The sequence below is a fragment of the Hydra viridissima genome, unplaced genomic scaffold (assembly GCF_058129835.1).
Source record: "Hydra viridissima isolate aposymbiotic clone 2 unplaced genomic scaffold, HvirCarnegie_v1 scaffold_11, whole genome shotgun sequence".
Taxonomy (NCBI): Eukaryota; Metazoa; Cnidaria; class Hydrozoa; order Anthoathecata; family Hydridae; genus Hydra; species Hydra viridissima.
In genome coordinates this window covers 8,970,393-8,991,451 of record NW_028324310.1, presented here as the reverse complement: position 1 = coordinate 8,991,451, position 21,059 = coordinate 8,970,393, and the positions used below count along the sequence as shown (strand labels likewise).

The following is a 21,059-nucleotide window of genomic DNA, read 5'->3' as shown; positions in this document are numbered from 1 at the left end:
GGATAATCCCATTTTCAAATTTGTAAGTTGGATGACCAAATAGTTCAAGCAGATATTATTCATAGAGTATCATTTCATAGCAGAAGCTGTGTTTTCTTCGAACCTATGAATAACATTCGAAGTGCATAACAAAAGTTTTTTTCCTTTACAACTTGTTAGAAATTTAATAACTATAACAAAAATATTACAATTTTCTAATAAAAAACGACTATTAAAAACTATGTTTGTTTACTAAAAATAATGAACTAAAAAACAACACCTCTAATATTTATAAAAAAAATATTTTATGTATGAATACTAAAAATTTTGAATTTGTAAAACCTTCTAGAAAACAGTTAGAACGAAACATTTTTTTATAAAAGCAATTATAATCAGATTTCAAAACTCATCGTGAATCGAATTTGGAATGTCATTAATTCCATCGTACTTCCTGTCATGGATTGGTTCTTCACCAACACCAGCCGTAGAAAACTCTCCCTTGATTCTTGCGTAATGCTCAGGAGAAGTTGAACCGCTCAATCGAACTAAATCGGCTTCAATTCGGCGATTAAAATCAAAGCCCTCTCTTAAAGGTTTCCATTGATGAGTACTAAGGAATGCTGGAAAAATAATTACAAGTCAGTTTAAAACATGAATTAATGAATACAAAATTGTTGTGCTATAAATATCACGGCAAGTCAAAAGAACTTTAAAATGTGTCGCGAACTATATTTACATGTTGCAAGCAGCTTCCCTGATTCTAGGTCTCTTAACCATTTATCAATCTCATTTATCATTTCTTCGACAGCCACCGCAGACGAAGATAAGTGATACACTTCACCCTACGATGAAAAAAAATGTCTTAAATTTAAATCAGATTGATAAAAAGACAACTCCTCGAATGAATGGTGCTATTGATTAAATGATATTACATAAAACATGTTATTAAAGATATTAGGGTAAATTACAAAATGTTGAATGCTACATTCATTTTGAAGTGCAAAGAGAAATTTATGAACTAAAAGAATCAAAATTTGCAAAAACAAAGTCGGCGAGAGAAGATACTTCGTCTCTTCTGACTCTTATTTTTTACAACAAAATAGTAAGAAATTGAGCAAACGTTGCTCACCCTTAAAAAAAAAAAAAAAAAAAAAAAAAAACAGCACTAAAATAAACAACGTTTACCGTTGTATGATTTACAACAACAAGATCACTACTTTTATCTTTTTTTAGACCGATGTAACGGGTGCGAATTTTTCTTGAAAGTACATCCTCGCTTTAAGTTAATTTTTTAAATTTTAATTAAAAAAAGAAAAACCTTTATTTTACAAATGTTGAAAAGAAAGTTTAGTAAAGTTAACAGACTAAAGTTAGTTTGTAAACTACAAATATTTTCAACTTACGTATTCATCCAAACAGGAATTACAGTGGTAAAAAAATTATCGTTTGCAAGTTTTTCAATAGCCATGTACGCTGCTGAGCTATTCTTTTCTTTTTCACTTACAAACAAAACCAAAAGTGGTTGGCCGAAAAGTCTGTACGACGGAAGATTTGCTGGGGTAAGTTCACCCTATAAAAGAATCAATAACTCATAATTTATTTGCATAAAACAATTTTTTATCTGAAAAATATATCTAAATATACAACTAATGGAAAAAAGCATTTATCTTATATGTATAATAAATCTAATTTTAATAAAAAATTTTTATTACTAATGATTTAGGCATTACAATTTCATTTGTCATCTATTAGCATTCTATGCTAGGACTTTACGAATTCTGTCAAAAATCATATTTCTATAATTACTACAGAAATGAAAACACATTAAGGCAATCAAAACTTACAAACACTTCTAGAAACATTGTCTTCGTAAACTTATAGAGTGATTCTTTATTAAATTCACCAACATACTTAGAAACAGGCTGTAGTTTATCTTTACGTTTGTAAACAAAAAGTGAGGCACCATCGGAAGAAATTTTCAAACTATTTTTAAAGAGCAGTTAATAATTTAAAAGAAAAATAAGATCAATTTAAATACTATCGCCCCAAAAAACTTCATGATTCACATTTTTACTCCCCCCCCCCCCCAAAAAAAAAAAAAAAAAAAATCATGACTCACATTTCTTTAGCTTTATCACCAGTTGAAAAGGCAAATAAGGCTTTACCAAAATTATCTTCAGCAAAACGTTTGTATTCAATTAGAGCTTCTAAATAAATCATAACCTTTAATTTGCTCTTCAAGAAAATATTAAAACTATAAATCCTTGAAAACATTTGTATAAACTTAGTAATGAAAAATGTGACATGAGTCCAATAAAATAGTAATAAAGAAATTAACTATCTTCACAAAAAAAGTAGAAATATTTAGCAACCATGATTGTAATAGCTAACATAATAAAATTAGAAGTTGAGATTAGTACTAACCATCATTTTGAGAAGAAAACCATCCTAAAAATGATAAATCTGCATATGGTCCAACAAAACTTGGTTCGATGCCTTCTATATAAGCTTGTAATTTATTATCTTCTAATTCAATACATGGTGAACTATAATGCCTTAAAATAAAAAAATCACAGGGGATTAAAATTGGGTAAATTAAATTATTTGATGAGCTTTGAAATATAGCCCATAAACAATAACAACGAAGAGAGTTTAGAACAAAACAAAAATAATATACATCCGTATACTCTGTTCCAACAAAGCTGCATCTAAAAAACCTTTGTAGTCAGTTAAATGCTGACCATTCCTATAAAATCAACAAAGTAATATGTAATACTCCCTTTGGCACTTTAGCACATAGATATTTATAAAAAGTTGTATAGGAAAATATTTCAAACACCTAATAAGATAAAAAATACTTTTAACTGATGAGTAAAAAAATGCTCCTTTTAGAAAAGAAAATGATTTTAAATTTTTATGTGGTCTTCTTATCTTTGAATATTTAACTAATCTCAAAATTGCAATCTTAAAGTATTAATCAAAGTAATATTATAACTAAACACATTTTCAATGTTGCTAATGAAAACCATGAATGAAAAAATATATAAAAAAAACTAAAAACAACATGGAAACCAATCAAGAGGTAAAGCAAAAGAATTTATTTAAGATTTATGTAAAATCTATTTAAAAAGCAAAAATGCAAAATAATGAATATAAAAAAAAATAATAATAATAAAAAAATAATAATAAAAAAAGAAAAGCACAGCAAGACCATTAAAGAATTCACCAAGTTTAAAGCATTTTTAAGCCTTATTAAATTTTACTGTTTCCTTTCATTTTTTATTTTCTATTTTATTTTATGATTTATTTGAATAAGTTAAAAAAAACTTTAATTTTAAATATTAACTAGCTTAAAAACTACAAACTAAGTTTTCTATGTTTCTTTAATATACAAATGGTTCTATGTTCAGTCTATGTTCAGTTTCTTTAATATACAAATGGTTCTATGTTCAGTCTATGTTCAGTTTCTTTAATATACAAATGGTTTCCAAATTTCTGTTATTTAGTATTAGGTTTGTATTAGCAGTACAGAATATTGTTTCCTATGCAAACTAAAGAAAAAAGTCATACTTACTTAAACAGTCTAATAGTTGGATAGCTATATGCTTTTTGAAAAGTACATACATGGTGCTGTGAACCACAATCAACTTTTGCCATTTTTACATAGTGAGCCTCTAGAAATGATAATAGAGATCAACTACTTTACACTACATTTATCAACAGCTTAACACTCCATATTTCTCCAAAAACAATCTCATTTTTTGTTAATTACAACTTATAACAAGATCTCTGTTCAACTCTTTAAGATATATTTACTTTATATCAAACTCACAATTTCTGTTCTTTTTATTGATAACTTCTATTTATAACTTTTAAGAGAAACAATTTAAGAGAAATTTAAAAACAATTTTCTTAAATGTCAAAATAAACGTTAAAATAATTGATTTAAATATATTGGGTTAATAAAATGTTTACAGTAAAACTAAAAGGCACTCTGGCAAATTTTTATGCATAGAAAACACAAGAATTACCATTATTAATAATCACCTGTTGCCAACATAAACTAAACAAACAACAAACTTTATGGTGCTTTGATATTTTGTAAGGGTAACGGAAGAAAAGTAGTTAAAATAGCTCAGACTTATAGCCCTCAGAAAGCTCTAAATGATTGTGGATTAAACAAAACTATCAGACTATAACATTTAAAACTTAGAAAAAGGTTGCTGCTTTTATTAGCTACACACCAAGGCTTTTTAACATCTGAGTGGATAATAAAAAGCCTTGGTGTGTATCTAATAAAAGCAGCAACCTGAAGCCTGAAAAAACACAATAAAGAAAACCTCTTTACATAGACTTTTAGCTTTCTTACATTAAAAAATCATCAAAACAAGAAACACTTCCCTAGTAAAAAAAAAATATTTTTCTAGAAAATAGCTGGAAATTGCAAACTAAAGCCAGTTTCTATTAATTAAAAATTACTCACAAATATTATAATTTGTTATATGGTGACAGCAATTAGATTAGGATATAAAAAACATAAAATTTTTGAATAATTTTGTAAATTTAAAACACAATTTAAAATTCATAAAGATGTTGCCTAAACTAATTACTTTACTAGGAGCCGATTTTTATGGCGGCTAAATTTCATGTGAAATGGATTTCAATTGAGGACAGTCTAGATGACTTCAAACTAGCCTCAAATAAAACTATTTTGCATTCAACAGACTTTTTCATGTCAGTAACTTTCTTTTTCATGTCAGTAACATCAGAAAATCGGAAGAACAAATTTCATGTTAAAAATGAAACAAAAAATTTGATTCATAGATAATATGAAAGAAAAATTTACCTATACTTTTCTTCACTTTTGCATAGTGTGATTGAAAAAGGTAACTCTTTTCATCCCATCGGACAAAAAACAAAACAACAGTAAAATTGTTTTCACTAACGGTCTTGTTGAATGAGGCATCAGTAAGCAATTCTACATCATCAGCATAAAGCCTTTTGTTTTTTAATTCAAGTACATCTTGAGATACCTCATCTTCTTGGGTCATGTGCAAATAATCACCATAAATATCTATTGGGTTGAAATTATTAAAGTCACTTCTTGCAAATGGAAGCGGCTTAAATGCAGAGCTAAATGTTAAAAGTAAAACTATTTTGAATTCAAATTAACTAATTTACAAAATTAATTTTCAAAATTAATTTGTAAAAATAATTTGCTAATTTGTAAAACTTATTTATTAATAAGATGTGATCAAATATTAATACTTGTCCTTTAGGTAGAAATTGAATAGAATATATTTAATCAATTATTTTTCTATTTATACCTAAAAATTGAAACCTTCAACTGTATAAAAAGTACATATCACCAAGTAATAAAAAAGAAAAGAAAAAAATTGTAAAGAAAAACATTGCTAACTATAACAAAAGTAAATATAAAGAAAATAAAGATGTATAGAAATGTAATTATTACCCCAGCTCTAAGTTAATCCACATTAACATTTTTGAATAAGTTATTTCACTATTAGTAAACTCTTTAATCCCTCCCCTTGAGTCATGAAAAAAAAGTAACGGTAAAGTCACCTAAAATTTAACAAATATTAACATATATAAGAGCATTTATTAAGCTACACTGGCATAAACCACAGTTTACTAGCATGATATAATCTTTTAATGTGACAATAGTCTATTTAGTGAGATCAACTTTATTCTTTTAGCTTTAAATGTTAAAAAATTGTATAAACGTATACACATATTTATTATTAAATTGCTTACAGAACCTGTCTGCCCATCCTTATAATCTACATATATGTAATTAAAATCAATTGAGCTGTCTGAAAAAATTGTTCGTACAAGACGTCTAAAGTTTGCATTAAACGTAGCACAAATCTTTAAAAAATCAGGATCTATAAAGAAAAAGTTAAATTATTTGTAATTTTTAAACTGCATCAAAAAATAATCGAGAAAAAAAAAGTTGTAAGGATTTCTGCTCATAAATATTTAATATGACAATGATTAAAACTCACGCTTGGTACATCCTCCGACAAGAACATGTTGATCCTCTGAAGTAAGCAACTTTTTAGATGAACTTAATTCATCACTAGAGTAAATCTGTATACCATACATTTGGTCTAAAAGCATTTTTAATTGGCTTAATACAAAATTATCAGAATTAGGCATATTCAATTTTAAGAACGAAAGTTTTTTACCAAAACTAAAAAAGAATTACTTGTTTTCTGAAACATTTTTTCTGGTTTTAAAATACTATCATGAACAAATTTAAATATGTTCTCTTTTGTTAAGTCTGCATCCAAAGGAAATGGATCTATGATTCTCTAAAAAATAGAATTAACTCACTAATGTAAGTTGGAGCTTTGAACATTTTTAAATATCTTAGAAATAATTCATACTGAAAACATGTGAAATTTTATTGACCTCAATTCCTTCATATTCTGTTTTGCTGTTTTCTGCTGAATACTGCAACACTACAGTTGGGAGCATTACATTTTCATGAATACCATAATCATCCAACAATGATGGAGTCTTGCGTCTAAATTTCATTTAAAGAATTTTTCTATTTTACAAATATAAACTTTGCGGGGGAAAAGGAATTTAACCATTAATTATGTTAATGAAAAAGTTTCAATTGGATTAAAAGTAGGTTTTGGGTTGAAAAAATTTCTCCACAGATATATTTCTATCTTTTTGAATTTTAAAGTCCAGCATTCTTTCCTGGACATCATTCTAACTAAGACAATCCATCCATGTTAGCATCAACAAGATATTACAACAATTATTGTTATTGTTAAATACTATTAATCTGCATATATAGCAACAGTCTTTAACTTAAAAAGTTCTTGAATAAGACAACAGTATAGCAACAGTTTTTAAGGTAAATTTTTCTTGAATATGACCAATAAATGATGAAAATATGTTAGTTAAAAATATTTAAAAATATCTTTAGGATAATCTAAGATATCTTTAAGTTTTTAGAAAAAAGTAATGCTTACGAATCAACTAGGACAGCTCGGACATTAACACCCAGTTCAAATAAATTTATTATAAGTGCATCCATTTTATTTGACAACTCCATTTTACTTTCATCATTATCAAAAAAAATAAATAACAAATTAAGTTGATTTCCATATATTGTACTTCCGTCATCATTTATTTCCAACTGAAATAAAGAAAAATAAATCACAAACATCGCAAACAGATAACTGGAAACAGATAACTGCAAACAGATAACTGCAAACAGATTACTGGAAAAAAACTGCAAACAACAGTAATCAGCACTTAAATTTAATGTTAAAGTTAGACATTTTTGTACCACATTAAAAAAACTGATTAGCATGCAGTTTTGGGGTAAATGGTTGAAATCTTATATTCTTTATCTGCAACATTAGTATTGCACTATAGAAGGCTTCTTCTTTAGCAACACAGTGTCATCAAAAATAAGCTTTCCCAGTTAATTAAATCAAAAAGTATTTTACTTACCACAAAAGGAACTCCATAAAAATTTATGAATGCATGCAATGATGAGTATTGAAGATCTCCAATAAAACTTTGCTTATAAACTGAGCATTTAGAAGCATAATTTGTTTTTGAACAAGATGCATACCAAACACCATTTTGATGCTCTAATGGCATTCTAAAATAAGTCTTAATACACTATCTAGACACTTAACAAACATTAAAGAAAAATTTAAGGGTTTTAACTTAATCAAAATTCTTGCTTTAAACATTTTTAAAAATTTTAACTCAGATTATCTTATCTTAAGATCTACAAAATAAAAATAAACTTTATTATGATAAGGTAGGATTTACAAACACTTCGATAAAAGCTATTTGTAAAAAAGTGGTAAGCAAAAGTTAAAAGTAAAAAAAAAAAGTGAAATGAATTTTAGAAATAAAGATTCCAATTAGTAAAGAAAGACATACCCCATTTCAGTTGCAAAATTTTTATCATTTGTGAATGCAAACTTGTATTTGTTAAGGTGTTGATGCACAAATTTCATAATAATGTAATGAGCTACAAATAATTATATTCATGCATACAAAAAAACTGACTAAATTAAACAAGAAAATACACACTAACTTAAAAAAAATGATGTTAAAGATTGATATCTAAATATCCTAATACCTAAAGTGTATAATGCAACAATTAAATAATAATGGTACGAATAACTAGAAGTATAAACTTTCAGCAGTTTTGGTATGAAATACAGGTCAAATATATATATACATATATATACATACATATATATATATATATATATATATATATATATATATATATATATATATATATATATATATATATATATATATATATATATATATATATATATATATATATATAGTAATGTTGCAACTCTCATAGTTTGTACTTTTATACATTTCATATACCTTTTTAACAATTTAAAAAAAACATAATTTGCTTAAAAACAAAGTAAACCTAGAATAAAACCTAGATAACATCCAATAACATCCAATAAGCATATATGTGATTTCAATGAATTATTGACTTGTAATTAGTTTGTTGCAATAATGTAGTAATTGTTAAAAAAATTCACAAGTTATACCTCTTCTTTGTTTGATATATGCATCAATGTGAAAAATATTTGTAAACAGCAGCATTTAAAAAAGAATATATTGAATTTAAATGTGAAGTTTCTCTTGAAAATGGCAAGTAACAAGTTAAACATCAGTCATTATCAGCATTTCAGTACCAAGATTGAGCAGCTGAAGTATTTTAGAAAACAGCTTATTTTGTTTTTAGGAACCACAGTCTGCATATTTGTTGGTTGCATTCCATTAACAATGTCAAATGTACTGACAGCAAATCAAGTTCTAGAATGCCTTATGAAAGATTAGCATGCAAAACAATATTATTTGCATTATAAAAAACTATTAGTGGTGAAGGTAAAGTACTTTGATTCAGATTGTGCAGTATTAAAGTTTTCATTCAAAGAACAAGACTTGGATTCTGCAATTTATTCTCAGCATAATAAAAGACATAAACTTGCCCAATGTTCTTTAAGAGGAAGAAATTTTTTATTTTGACTAATATATAAAGTAGAGATAACATGCATAAGCATCAAAGAAGAAATGAGTGCAGTGAATTAGATCAGTTTCACTTGCAAGTAGAAAAGCAAAAGGTCTTTTTTGGCTGTTGAACACCCAATATCCATTCCTAGTTCAATATTCAACCTTCAATATTTTAGCATTTGGGGGCTAGGCGACCCCAAATGCTAACATATTGAAGGTTGAAAATTGTTGAATAGCATGCCCTAGATATTAAAGTGGCATGGGTTTAGTACCTACATTAACAACTAGCAAAAACACAGCAAATGAACTGTGAAATCTTAGAAGATTTCCAACAAATTGGATGAAACATTAGTTTTTAAAAACACCAGGCTGAAATCTGATTTAAAACATGATCTCTAATAAGCTTGGTCATGGGCTAGCACTTATGAGGGTTAGAAATGAATGGAATTGTATAAGCTGCAATTTTTATTGTTTCACGTAGTAAACCACATAAATGCAAGAATATGATGCAGAGGTTTCATAGGTGAAACTTAGTCAACTATACATCATTAAAACATGGTGCCTGATGCCAAAGTCACCCTTGAAGAACAAAAATTCTGAAAGCTCAGAGATTATAACAGGTAAGCTCTTATTGATAAAGTTGTACCAATTATGTTCCTGTTCTTTATTTGATGTTTGTATAAAAATGAGACTTTAAAATGACAACAATTACTAAGCTGGTATAAAAAAGCTGTTAAAATAACAAGCATTTGTAAGAAAGTAAGAACTTTTTTTTAAAAAAAAAGCAAGATTAAATTCATTTTTTTAAACAGTAAATAAATTATGCATTATTTTACAAACATATACTTCACATAACTTATAATAACTTACACAATGATCCAAATGCAGAAAAGTACAGTAAGATTACATCTTTTTCACCCTTTGCTTGTTGCAAGTATAATTCCCAATAACGAAGATCATTTATAATGGTTATTTGGTCTTGGTGTATAAAACTACAAATATTATACATAATTATTAGATTTACATAATTAAAACCACATTTCATGATGAAATCATGAAAGAAAAAAATCTTTTAGTTTGAAATTTCCAATTTTAAACCAGTTGAAGAGACTTTTGTAAAACAGAATTGGCCAAGATAATATGTTAACTAAAAGAAATGCCATAAAACTTACTACAACATATGAGCTTCAAATGCAATTTCATTGAACAAATATTCCAGTCCCATATTTTCCACTTTTTCATTACTAGGAAAAAGAAAAAGAAGTTAAACAATCTGCAATGCTAAACTATGAGAAAGATTCATAATCTTAAATTACTTGATAATTTGTTTAAACTTAAAGAGAATTCTACAATGACTCTTCAGAATCATTCAGAAACTTTTTGTAGCTGATTTATCAACTAAAGTGAGACAAAAAAATTCTTTTTGTACAAATTACATATTAAAAAAATCTATTTTGATAAAATCATAAACAAATGTTTAAGCCTCTCATTGTAATTTTTGATAAATTTAATAAATGGAACTGTCAAAACCAAATTTTTTTCAAAATTTTTAACAATCATTTTAGTTGAACTAAGTTGGTAAGACATGCTTAATAAACTGAAGCTAGTTTTGAAACCTTTAATTTTTATTTCAACTAAGACTTTGACACAGACTTTGTTAAAAATTTGTAAATAGTACTACTGGAATCATACCTGCTACACCAACACCCAAAAAAATTATTAAGATGCATATCTTAATCCTGCAGAAAAGGAGATCTTAATCCTAATAATCCTAATGTTATCAAAAAAGAAAGTCGAAGATCAAATAAGAAAATCTAATTAAAACCATTTAAACATAAAATGTAAGTTTGAACTGATTCTTTTGTTTTGTATCCATATTAAATTTAAAAAATAACCACAATTTTTCAAGATTTTAAGAAAGAATACGCATAAAACAAAGTGAAGAATATGATAATACATTTGTTATTTTATAGCCATTTATAATTTTGGACTATTTGTAACTGTGCAACTCAAACTCTGTCACATATCTACTTAAAGTACAAGCCTGCAATATGATCTAGATAAAAGTTTTTAGTGAGGTCAAATCTTCCTTCCAGTATTATTGATAGTAATTGTTTTCATGATTTCATAAAAACAATTACTTAAATTCTTAAACCATGAAGAATCTACAGTGACAACTCACTTGAATTACAAGCTGTCTTTGGAGTTAAAAGCCATATTTAACCTCTTTGATGTAGCTATAAAGATATATTCTAAATTTAAATAGCTAAATCATGCTCAATAGGCCATCAAGATAGGCAAAAACAGTAACTCTTGTTTGTGTCAGATAACTTGTACACTTTGTTTTGTAGTCTTTTCAAGTTTTAGTATTCTCGAAATCTCTGCTGTAGATACTTGATTTTTAAGACTGGCTAATATCTCATGCTAAAAAAATTGAAAATACTTTTCCAACAGTCGCAAATGTTACATGTAAGGCCTCTATTCTTATTATAAGAATATTAATTAACAGTTGTGTTACTACTTTTTGTATATAAAGTTATTATCAAATGATCTTTTGATGGCTTTTTATGTTGAGGAGATGAGAAAATTACCAACAAAACTTACAAATAAGCCATAAGCAAATTTTTGTTGATAGAGCAAGCCTGTAGTTCATTTTTATCAAAACCTTCAATCTTGCAATTAACCTATGATAAAAAAAAAAAAAAGTAATAACATTGATTGGAAAAGCATATTTAGAAATTTCTTCATATAGAAGCAAGATACAAAGTCACCTAAAAGTGTGCTAAAATTTAGTCACTTTAGAATATTTTGTTAAAGACACTCAGGAGTGATACTTGAGCATAGAAGCTCTGAAAGAGAAAATACAGGACCAAATAATTTAGAGAGGAAATTTAAGAAGATTCCATACACAGTTTTTGTTTTAATTTATTTTCAACCAAAACAAAGATTTGAAAATAAGCTAAAATAAAAATGCTACAAATTAGGTACTTTTTGTAGAGACACAAATTTTTTTTGGTATTCTATGTTATCCAATTTAATGGATAAACAGTGTACAAATCAGGAAGCAGAATTTTCAGATAAGCAGACTTGACATGAGAAAAAAAGTTAAATTAAGGAAAAAAAAAAAAGAAAACAAAAGGGCTTTACAAAAAAACTATTTGTTAAAGGATGACATAAAAGAATTTAATACCTTTGAAGAAATTAAATTACTATTTTTAGGCAGTAACACAATATCATACATGAGGCAAATATAACAGCTTTTTCTATTCTCACTATTTTCTAGAACTGTAGAAAATATTGAATTAAAATGTTCTAATGTTAAATTCTTTTGTTCTAAAACTTGCTGGCACAGCCAAAAGAAAAACTCATTAATCAAAAAATAGTGGAAGTAAATTGAGGCTGATATCACCATGGCCTCTAACCACCCTGTACTCTTTAAGAGAGTACAGGGTGGTCACTTTTTAGAACAGAGTATTTTTTCTTAAAAAAAAATTGATTGAACACAAAGAAAATCAGTACCCTTTAATTGTTAAATACTCAAAAACTACAAAACAGAATTTTTTAAAATTCTTTTGCACAATGTAACTATTTTGTTGTTATTTAATTGTATTGGTATCAAATATTGGGTTATTATTGTTATCAGGTTAAAATGAGTAAACAAATATTGAACTTAGAGAAATTTTTCTTAAAAAATCCTTCTTTGTCACAAATTGACATTTCAAAATAGACCATTACATTAAAGATTAATTCAGTGTATTGGACCTTAGTACATTAAGTTAAAGCCATTCTTATTTAGTGGAATATCTTAGAACACCTACTTTAACAGCTTAAAAATTTTTATGCATTAAAAAGATCATATTTTTTTGCTAATTGCTAAGAAACTTTAACTTTCATGAATCATTTTAATTTTACACAAAATTTTAAGTAAACATATTCTGAAAAATTTTTACCTAGTCAAAAATGATTGTATATAATTTAATAAAAATGGATATTCTAGTTGGTTATAAATGTGTGATGTTCCTTTTGATAATAATAGCAAAAAAGCTGAATTGTTAAACAAATTCCTTTTTTTTTTTATATGGAATTTGGTTAAAATAAATATAAAACACGGTGCATAGAAGGATGCTCAAAGACCTTACAACATTTTCTAAGAAATTTCTTTTTGGATTATCATCACAAAAAATATTTACAATGTCATAAATGTAAAAAACATAGTTTTTCAACGAGGACCTGGGGAGAAATCACATATTTTGGTGGATTGCCCAGGAATTTTTTTGTTCAAGATATAAAACTCGAAGTACAAGGCTCAAATTTCTAGTATCCTGATACTGGTATCAAATGAGGATCACAAGCAAAAAATAAGGGTAGAGGCAGTTATAGATAATGAGCAGAGTAAGCTAAACTAACTCTGCCCTTGACCCCTAACTGCCCCCTTCCTAGAAATTTGTCTCCTAAATTCATAAAACTTTTTTTTTTCTATCACAAACTGAAAAATTCTCTTTTTGTTTAAATTTTATCACCATGTCAAGTTTAAAATTCTCTACTCCCCCCCCCCCCCCTTTTTACACTACTATTAGAGTAAAACTATTTGACTATTTACTTTGTTAAGATTAGGGATTTAATAGCAGAATTATTTGGCATGGGCCTAATGTCCTGTTCCCCTCCCCTCTGGAATGGTGCTGCCTATCTTTATGGCTTGCTAACAATTAGTCAATTTAAGGCAATAAAATTTAACATAACATTTTTAATAACAAAAATAAAATCCACGAAGAGTAGTTAAAAAAAGACTTTTGAAAAGATGGCAAATATTAGCATTATTAGTGAATATTAATGAATTTTTTTTTATTTCAAGTTTAAAAAAAGAGCACTTTCCATTGATTTTCAGACATATATATATATATATATATATATATATATATATATATATATATATATATATATATATATATATATATATATATATATATATATATATATCATCTAGAATGTAATATACCATATTTTAAATCACATAAAGTAAATTATATACAAAAACTTTTAACATTCATTTAAATAGAAAATATTGTTTTTCAATGAGATGCTGTGTACTGTTGTTGTTGGCAAGGTCTAAATATTTAAGTATTTGTTAAACAAACAGCTTCATCATAACTTCAACTGTTGAAGATATGATGAAGCTGTTTGTTTATCCAGGGTATTCTCTGCATGTGTGTATATATATGTTACATCAAAAAAATTCTCAACTTTGTTTTAAGATTGAATGGAGGATGATTACAAGAACAGCTTCATCAACAATGATTCAAATTGAAGAAACTCGCGATAGGCCAACCTTAATTGTGGCTTCCAAACTTTGTTGTAAATGTTTTAAAACTGCTGCACAAGGACATTTACACAGCTGCTCATCTTCATCTGCAGTTGCAAACCTAATCTTATTAGCCTTTAGTCTAGGAAGTTTGCAAGTAGAGCAAGTTGTTGCCGGAATAATTAAAGAAAAATGGAGACAGATGAAATTGCAAGTGGGGAATCATTTACTTTGTCTTCTGATGGAAACCCATTAACAATTACACTTGGATGTCCTGATAACAAGGCAAAGAGAAGGTATCTTTTTGATTCTATACATATAATATTATATGTAACTACATATAAAATAATATATATATAAAATAAAATAAAATAGCATAAATCACTACTGAAATATATTTATTAGGACAAACCCACAAAATTGATTGCAGAAGTTTGCCTACAAAAGGTGTTGTTTTAAGATATTTTTAACATTGCTGCAGATTACTAAATTTCAAAAAAAAAAAAAAGAATAAAAAACACACCGAAATTATTTCCTGCCCTCTAGATATAAATCATGAGCTGCTTTGTAATGATAAAACATGTCAGCCCAAATGCGTTGTTTCTGCTCTTAGAAGACCGTGGCTTATGGGTGGTATACCACAACTAATATATCATCACAAGAAACTGGTATCATATCGTTCAAAAAAAATGGAAACACTAAAGCTACATGAAAATAATTTTTTGCCATTAGAAAAAGAATTCTTTGACATAGGGCACCCAAAACTTTATGAAACAATTGAAAAAGATAGAATTCGATCAAAAGTTGCAAAAGAAAGCAATTTTTTGTTTTATGAAGACCAAAAAACTGCAAGAACAATGGTAATTGACAAAATAGACAAAAAATATCAAAAAGGTTATTCCAACAGAGAGTTTTGCAAAAGGAAAGCCAAGGAGTTTGAGCAAATGGAGGAATCTACCAAGACAACTTTCAAAGACAAAAGTAGAAAAAATAAGAAAAGATTTATATTTAAGTGAATCAGAATTAATTTTTATAAGAAAAATTTAACTGAATTTTTATGTATTTTATTTACAAAATGTGTTTGTAAAACCTTTAGTCAAAGTATTTTACATTTTTAACAGTTTACTTTTATTTTTTATCTTTATTAAGTACAATATTTGGATTACTTATTTAACAAACTTCTTAAATGCAAATTGTATTAAGTTTTTTAATGAATATTTAAGAGTATTTAGATAAATATACAATTAAAAACATAGTAAAAACCAGGTCTTTAAAAGAAACCAGGTCATATTTCAAAATGTGTTATCTCGAGAAATTTTAAATATTTTGAGCTCAAATTTTATATGAACCTTCCTAATAGTAGAGCCAACTCACCCTAAAAAAAATTATTAGTTTTGTTGGTCTTTGACCCAATTAAGATAGCAATTTAACAAATAATTTGTCAAAAATGACTTTTTTAAAAATATTCAAACCCTCAGGGAGGTCAGGAAAATTGAAATATTTTCAAAACTTTTTTTTGGAATGGTCTTGTATATCAATATAGAATGGGAAAATAAAGTGGCAAAGTTATAGTTTTTCCAACTCCTAAAAATGGACCTGCCTAGTGTACAGTGTTGCCAAATCTTAGCCATAGTTGAAGATGTGCAAGAATCAAGCTTCGATTTCAGAATAGGGATTTATTGGAGAAACTCACTTTGCAAAGTCTAAAGTTTTTAGCAGCTTTTCATTTGAAGTGTGCTAATGCAGTTTTTGGAATATCAAATCATGCAGGAAAAAAAGCTTGTGTTTGGTGTGAAGGAGACTCAAGTGAAGTATATGGTAAACTACAAACACTTGGAAGCCTTGACTATTGGTATCAAAGATACAAAGTTGAAAGTAATTCCAGGAAATCAAAGATGAATCATTTTATGAATGTGATTTATCCAAGAAATCTCTACCTTGATGAAGATCCTGATACTCTAATCCAACATTTAGTACCTCCTCCTGAACTATATATTCTGATAGGAATAGTAACCACACAAGGCTGCTTATTAATGAATCTTTGGCCAGAGTTCAATAATTTTTTAAAAACTAGATGTGTATTACAGAGTGGATATCAAGGCAGAGGTTGGAATGGAAACAATTCAAACCAGATACTTAAGTGTTTATATGAAGTAGAAAAAATTTTTTCTGAGATTCCTGGTTTTGTTCTAATAGTTCAATGTAATGACTTCAAGACTGTAAAAGATTCTTGTTTTGGTTGAACACTTGAGCCAAGATATTAGCAGGCCATAACAAAATTTAAATACTCATTTTTATCTACTTAAGAAATTGCAGATATTCTTGGAAAAAAACTTTCAGTAAGTTGGAAAGTACACATACTCTTATGCCATGTGCAGCCCTTTGTTGAGTATCACAATTGTGGCTTGTCTAAATTTGCCGAACAATGTGGAGCTTCTTGTATTTAAAACCAACATGGAATAGGTTTCAAAGACAAGAAGAAAACAAAGACCATGGAAGAAGACTCCTCTCTTCTGTGATTGACTTTAACGGAAGAAGAATTAGCTGATAGTTATTTACCATATGATACTTAAATTAGTATTGTAAATATTTTAAATATTTATTGTTGTTTATAACTTTTGTATAATTTATTTAAACCTCAGCTTAAGTAATGAAAAAATAAATTCAAGTTTTATTTTTTTGTAATGGAACTCCAAAATTCTTTAAATGGGCTTTGGACCCCTCAATTTTACCCTTTTTCCCTATTTATGACCCTTAACACTTTATTTAGATTTAAAAAAATGCTCTTTTCAATTATTATTAGACAAACACTCTTATTAAAAAAGGTTTCCTTCGATTGACACAACATAAAACCTGGTGGTCTCTCTGGTGCTATGTGACCATGTGCTATGTGACGATGTTATGAAGGTAATTATAAATATATAAAGGTATATAGTGCACTTTAGTTAAAATTTAGTTAAGTTATTGCGGTTACTGTAGTTACTATAGTTACAAAATAAAATTTTGACCTGAAGTTTTTTCATAACTCTGGTGTCAAAATAAAATTTTGACACCAGAGTTATCAGAGGGAGAAAATGTGACTGTATATAAGTGAAAATAGATGCAAATTAAAAAAGGAAACAATGCTGCCCCATATGGTTGAATGTGTGTCAGGAAAAACTACTTATCAAGGCGCTGAAGATGTTTCAAATAAATCTGCAGAAAGACAAACTTGCTAAGATTATTATCCCTAAGTGGGATAGGGAATTCCACATCCCTGCCCTAAGTTAGAAAGACAAAAGAACTTCACCCCCTTTGTAAAATCAACATCCTCACCAATGCAAGAAAAAGTTTTAGCTTTTGGAAATAAATGAAAACAAAGAGATGAGTAATCAATTACCAATAATTTTTTAGATAACTAGATTGAAATCAGTAACATTCATTTAGATTTTTTTGGGATGTGAAGTTTGTAGAAAAAATACTCCCATCATATATTGTAATGAGATTGGAGAGAAAAGTTTAAGATTGAAGTCCAAACTATTTTGAAGGACTGAAAAACACAGTTGTTACTTACAACTAATGTAAAATATAAACAACAATCTAACCATAAAGACAGAAAAAAACTTTTTATGATAACAAAGTAATTGAATCAAACGCTACTTGACCCCTAATAGCCTCCCCTTGGGTATGATCCCTAAAAACTCTTTTCAATTTTTTTGTGTATGTTATTTTAAACTAAATCAAAATTCATCAACAGATTTTAAATTTCATCAAAAAAAGTTTTCTTGTTTAAAAGTTAAGATCATTTAAAGTTATTTCAGGGCTTCAATTAGCCTGATTTTCAAATTGTTAAATTTTCAATCATTTTCATTTGACACTAATATCAACATATAGAAATTTCAGTATGTTCCATTGCTTTTAGTTACCTATATTGAAACACAAATTTCCTGGCCACTCCCCTAAAATACATAATTTCTCCCCAAGCTCCAATGAAATGTTTTTTTTTTTTTTTTTTTTTTTTTTAAATTTAGGAGGATGATAATCCAAAACATTGATTTAGAATAGTCATTCTTAAAGAGTTCAGCTATATAATTCAGCAGTGCTTAAAAACAAGTTGGTTAGGATGTTAAACATTCATTAAGTGGTGGTTAGTGTGTCGTTTGCTAAAAACCTTCCAAGTAAAATTTCAGCTAAAAATTATATATTTATTGAAATGAAGAATTTTTTAAACTATTAGGTAATGCGTATTTCATAAACTTTTTTTTTTTTTAATTTTAGTAACTTTTTGTCAGCTCTGGATTTAGAATTAAATTATTTTAGGAATTACTAGTGTCTTAAACTTTGTAAAAAAAGAAATAGAAAATTGTTTTATGAGCGTTCTTTGTAACATTTAGTATCAAAATATTTTATAAATGTTAAGTTACAAGGACTTAAAAGAGTTGATTATTTTAAATCTCCTGAAAAAATTCTGAAATAGCATTTTAAAAAAATCTATCACTTACAATGCCTAATATCATATAAGATTCACTTTTTTCCCTCTCCCATTTGTGAGATACAGCATGAAGAACTTCAATCACAAAACCTGTAAAACATTAACTATAAAACTTTCTCCGGACTGATATTTAAATAACTATTTTAATAACAATTTAAACAACTATTTAAATAACAATTTCAATAACTATTTTAATGATTTTAATAACATTTTTACTAATCCCAATCTTAGGGCTTATGCTATTTCTTCCCTAAAGCGTTCACTGCTCAGTCTTGACCAAGCAATGCAAAACTATTTCCAAATAAGAGAAAAGAATAACTATTAGTTATTACAACAGATTTCAATGTTCAGGTTTTTGCAGTTAAAATTATAATTGTTTCAGTTCTTTGGAAAGCAACAGAATCATTTTTTTTTTTTTTTTGGTAAAATGCCTTCTCAAAAATATCTACATAAATGTTTTATAAGATATATTTAACAGTAATACTTGAGTTAGGCTGCATAACACAAATTTGGTAAAGTGCTGAAAGATTTGAAATTCATATTCTACCAGGTGAAGGAATTTATGATTCCATAGCATTTTGATAATTGAATAGCTAAATCTTCAGTATACAATTCTTTGGCCATCTATTTAGTTCATATATAGCACCTAGCCTCTTAATGGTTGTTTCAATTTTCAATCGCACCATATACCCTTGATAATAACTACAGGCATGCTAGTCCAACGCAGATCTTAACCTACTTGAAACAATGATTTTATGCATGTGGTGCCTACAAACCTATGGGATCTGTTAAATGAGTTAATAGCATTTACTTTTTTTATGACATGATCACAGTAGAAACTCAGCAGAAAATGATAAAGGCATTAGTAACTCCTAGAGATGATTATCCATTAAGGCAAGTAATTGTTGATGCAAAAACTGATTCAAAACAAACTTAAAAATTTTGTTTTTTGCAAATTTTTTGAATTGCTGGATTGCCAAAGTTTCAACTTTTTTGGGCAAAACATTGAAGCATAAAAGCAAGTGTAATATATATAAAAGTAGTCAATGACATAGAATGTGTGTATGTATGTATGCATGCATGCATGCATGCATGTATGTATGTTTTGTATGTTTTGTATGTATGTATGTATGTATGTATGTATGTATGTATGTATGTATGTATGTATGTATGTATGTATGTATGTATGTATGTATGTATGTATGTATGTATGTATGTATGTATGTATGTATGCATGTATGTATGTATGTATGTATGTATGTATAAAGAGTTTGCAGCTACTTACCAGGTTTTTGATGAAAGTAAAAAATTGCTTGTGGGGATTTAGTTGCTCTAAAATCAACAAACTCGTCGTTGGTAGATATTTCTACCACACCACTGTAACAACAAACTACAAAACTGAGTATTACTAGTGCACAGTAACTATTTTTCATTTGTGTAAACTGAAACATAGAAATTTAAGTTAGCATATGATTACTTTAAAAAATACACATTTCACTTCGCTATATAATATTAATGTAACTTGCTGAAGTTAAGTAGACAATCATTACTTTGTACCAAGCATTTTCTGTTAATAGTCATTTTTATTTTACCATGTCGTTTTGAAACTTACGTATGTGATAAATCATGATAACGTTAACTACATGTAGTACAATGTATACATTAAATAGATACTTGCGTATCTGCGATTTACTGCACCGATTTTAAAGATAAAATCTGTGACCATTTTTTCACCGCGTGCTCTAGGTAGGTGTCCTAAGGATGGATTTTTCTCGTCTTTTTTTTAGAATATTATATTGACTTAAATAATATTTTAAAAGTAGAGTGTTGTAAGTTTATTGCTATTCGTTTTTTTTTTTTGTAGTTACTAACGTTTTTAGTGATTTGATTGCTACTGAAAACTTCATTCCTGTTCTGGAAGTGAGTTGACATTGAAGGGATGATGGTTTTTTTTCTAACTTTTGAATCAACTTTATATATTTATTTTCTATGTACCTGCCAAATTTTATTAAAAAATAATGACACGCTCATATTTTATTTTTGCACGCAGTAAAGGTACCAAATATTCTTCTGTTGTAGAGGTTGGGGGGTCAAGATTATTAACATTTTGTATATTTGACTTTTTTATTCATTAAAAAATTGTTTTTTTAGAAAAACGAAACTTTATTTAAAATATTAGTGATTTTTTTAAAGTATTCAAAACATGATTTACACACAAACACACACAAGAAAAACCATATTCTGTTATTAGTTGAATAA

General features: G+C 27.4%; 1 protein-coding gene across 3 annotated transcripts; it reads right to left on the bottom strand.

Moving 5' to 3' along the window:
• Positions 1 to 135: 135 nt before the first annotated feature.
• LOC145191581 (uncharacterized) lies at positions 136 to 20,829 on the bottom strand. Of its 3 annotated transcripts, XM_090066512.1 has the most exons (23): positions 20,086 to 20,829; positions 18,811 to 18,890; positions 11,635 to 11,714; positions 10,203 to 10,274; positions 9,901 to 10,022; positions 7,921 to 8,011; positions 7,477 to 7,630; positions 6,990 to 7,156; positions 6,415 to 6,529; positions 6,209 to 6,314; positions 6,006 to 6,110; positions 5,755 to 5,885; positions 5,453 to 5,562; positions 4,826 to 5,112; positions 3,554 to 3,653; positions 2,657 to 2,725; positions 2,404 to 2,534; positions 2,099 to 2,186; positions 1,824 to 1,962; positions 1,383 to 1,549; positions 1,165 to 1,255; positions 716 to 821; positions 136 to 599 (listed from the first exon to the last, which is right to left on the bottom strand). In XM_090066512.1, the coding sequence occupies exons 1-23, from the start codon at positions 20,249 to 20,251 to the stop codon at positions 379 to 381; spliced, it is 2,898 nt and encodes a 965-aa protein (XP_089922638.1). In that variant the 5' UTR covers positions 20,252 to 20,829; the 3' UTR covers positions 136 to 378. The 3 variants fall into 3 exon arrangements, 1 of the variants encoding a protein (XP_089922638.1); XR_016444904.1 differs by lacking the exon at positions 1,165 to 1,255; XR_016444905.1 differs by lacking the exon at positions 1,165 to 1,255 and having other exon boundaries at positions 3,604 to 3,653.
• Between the last annotated feature and the right edge of the window lie 230 nt (positions 20,830 to 21,059).

Coding starts and splice junctions, on each gene's coding strand:
- LOC145191581 (XM_090066512.1), bottom strand. CDS start 20,251: ATGTTTCAGTTTACACAAATGAAAAATAGTTACTGTGCACTAGTAATA. Junction 11,715..18,810: donor CTTATATGATATTAGGCATT/GTAAGTGATAGA, acceptor TTTTTATCATAG/GTTAATTGCAAGATTGAAGG. Junction 600..715: donor AGGGAAGCTGCTTGCAACAT/GTAAATATAGTT, acceptor TTATTTTTCCAG/CATTCCTTAGTACTCATCAA.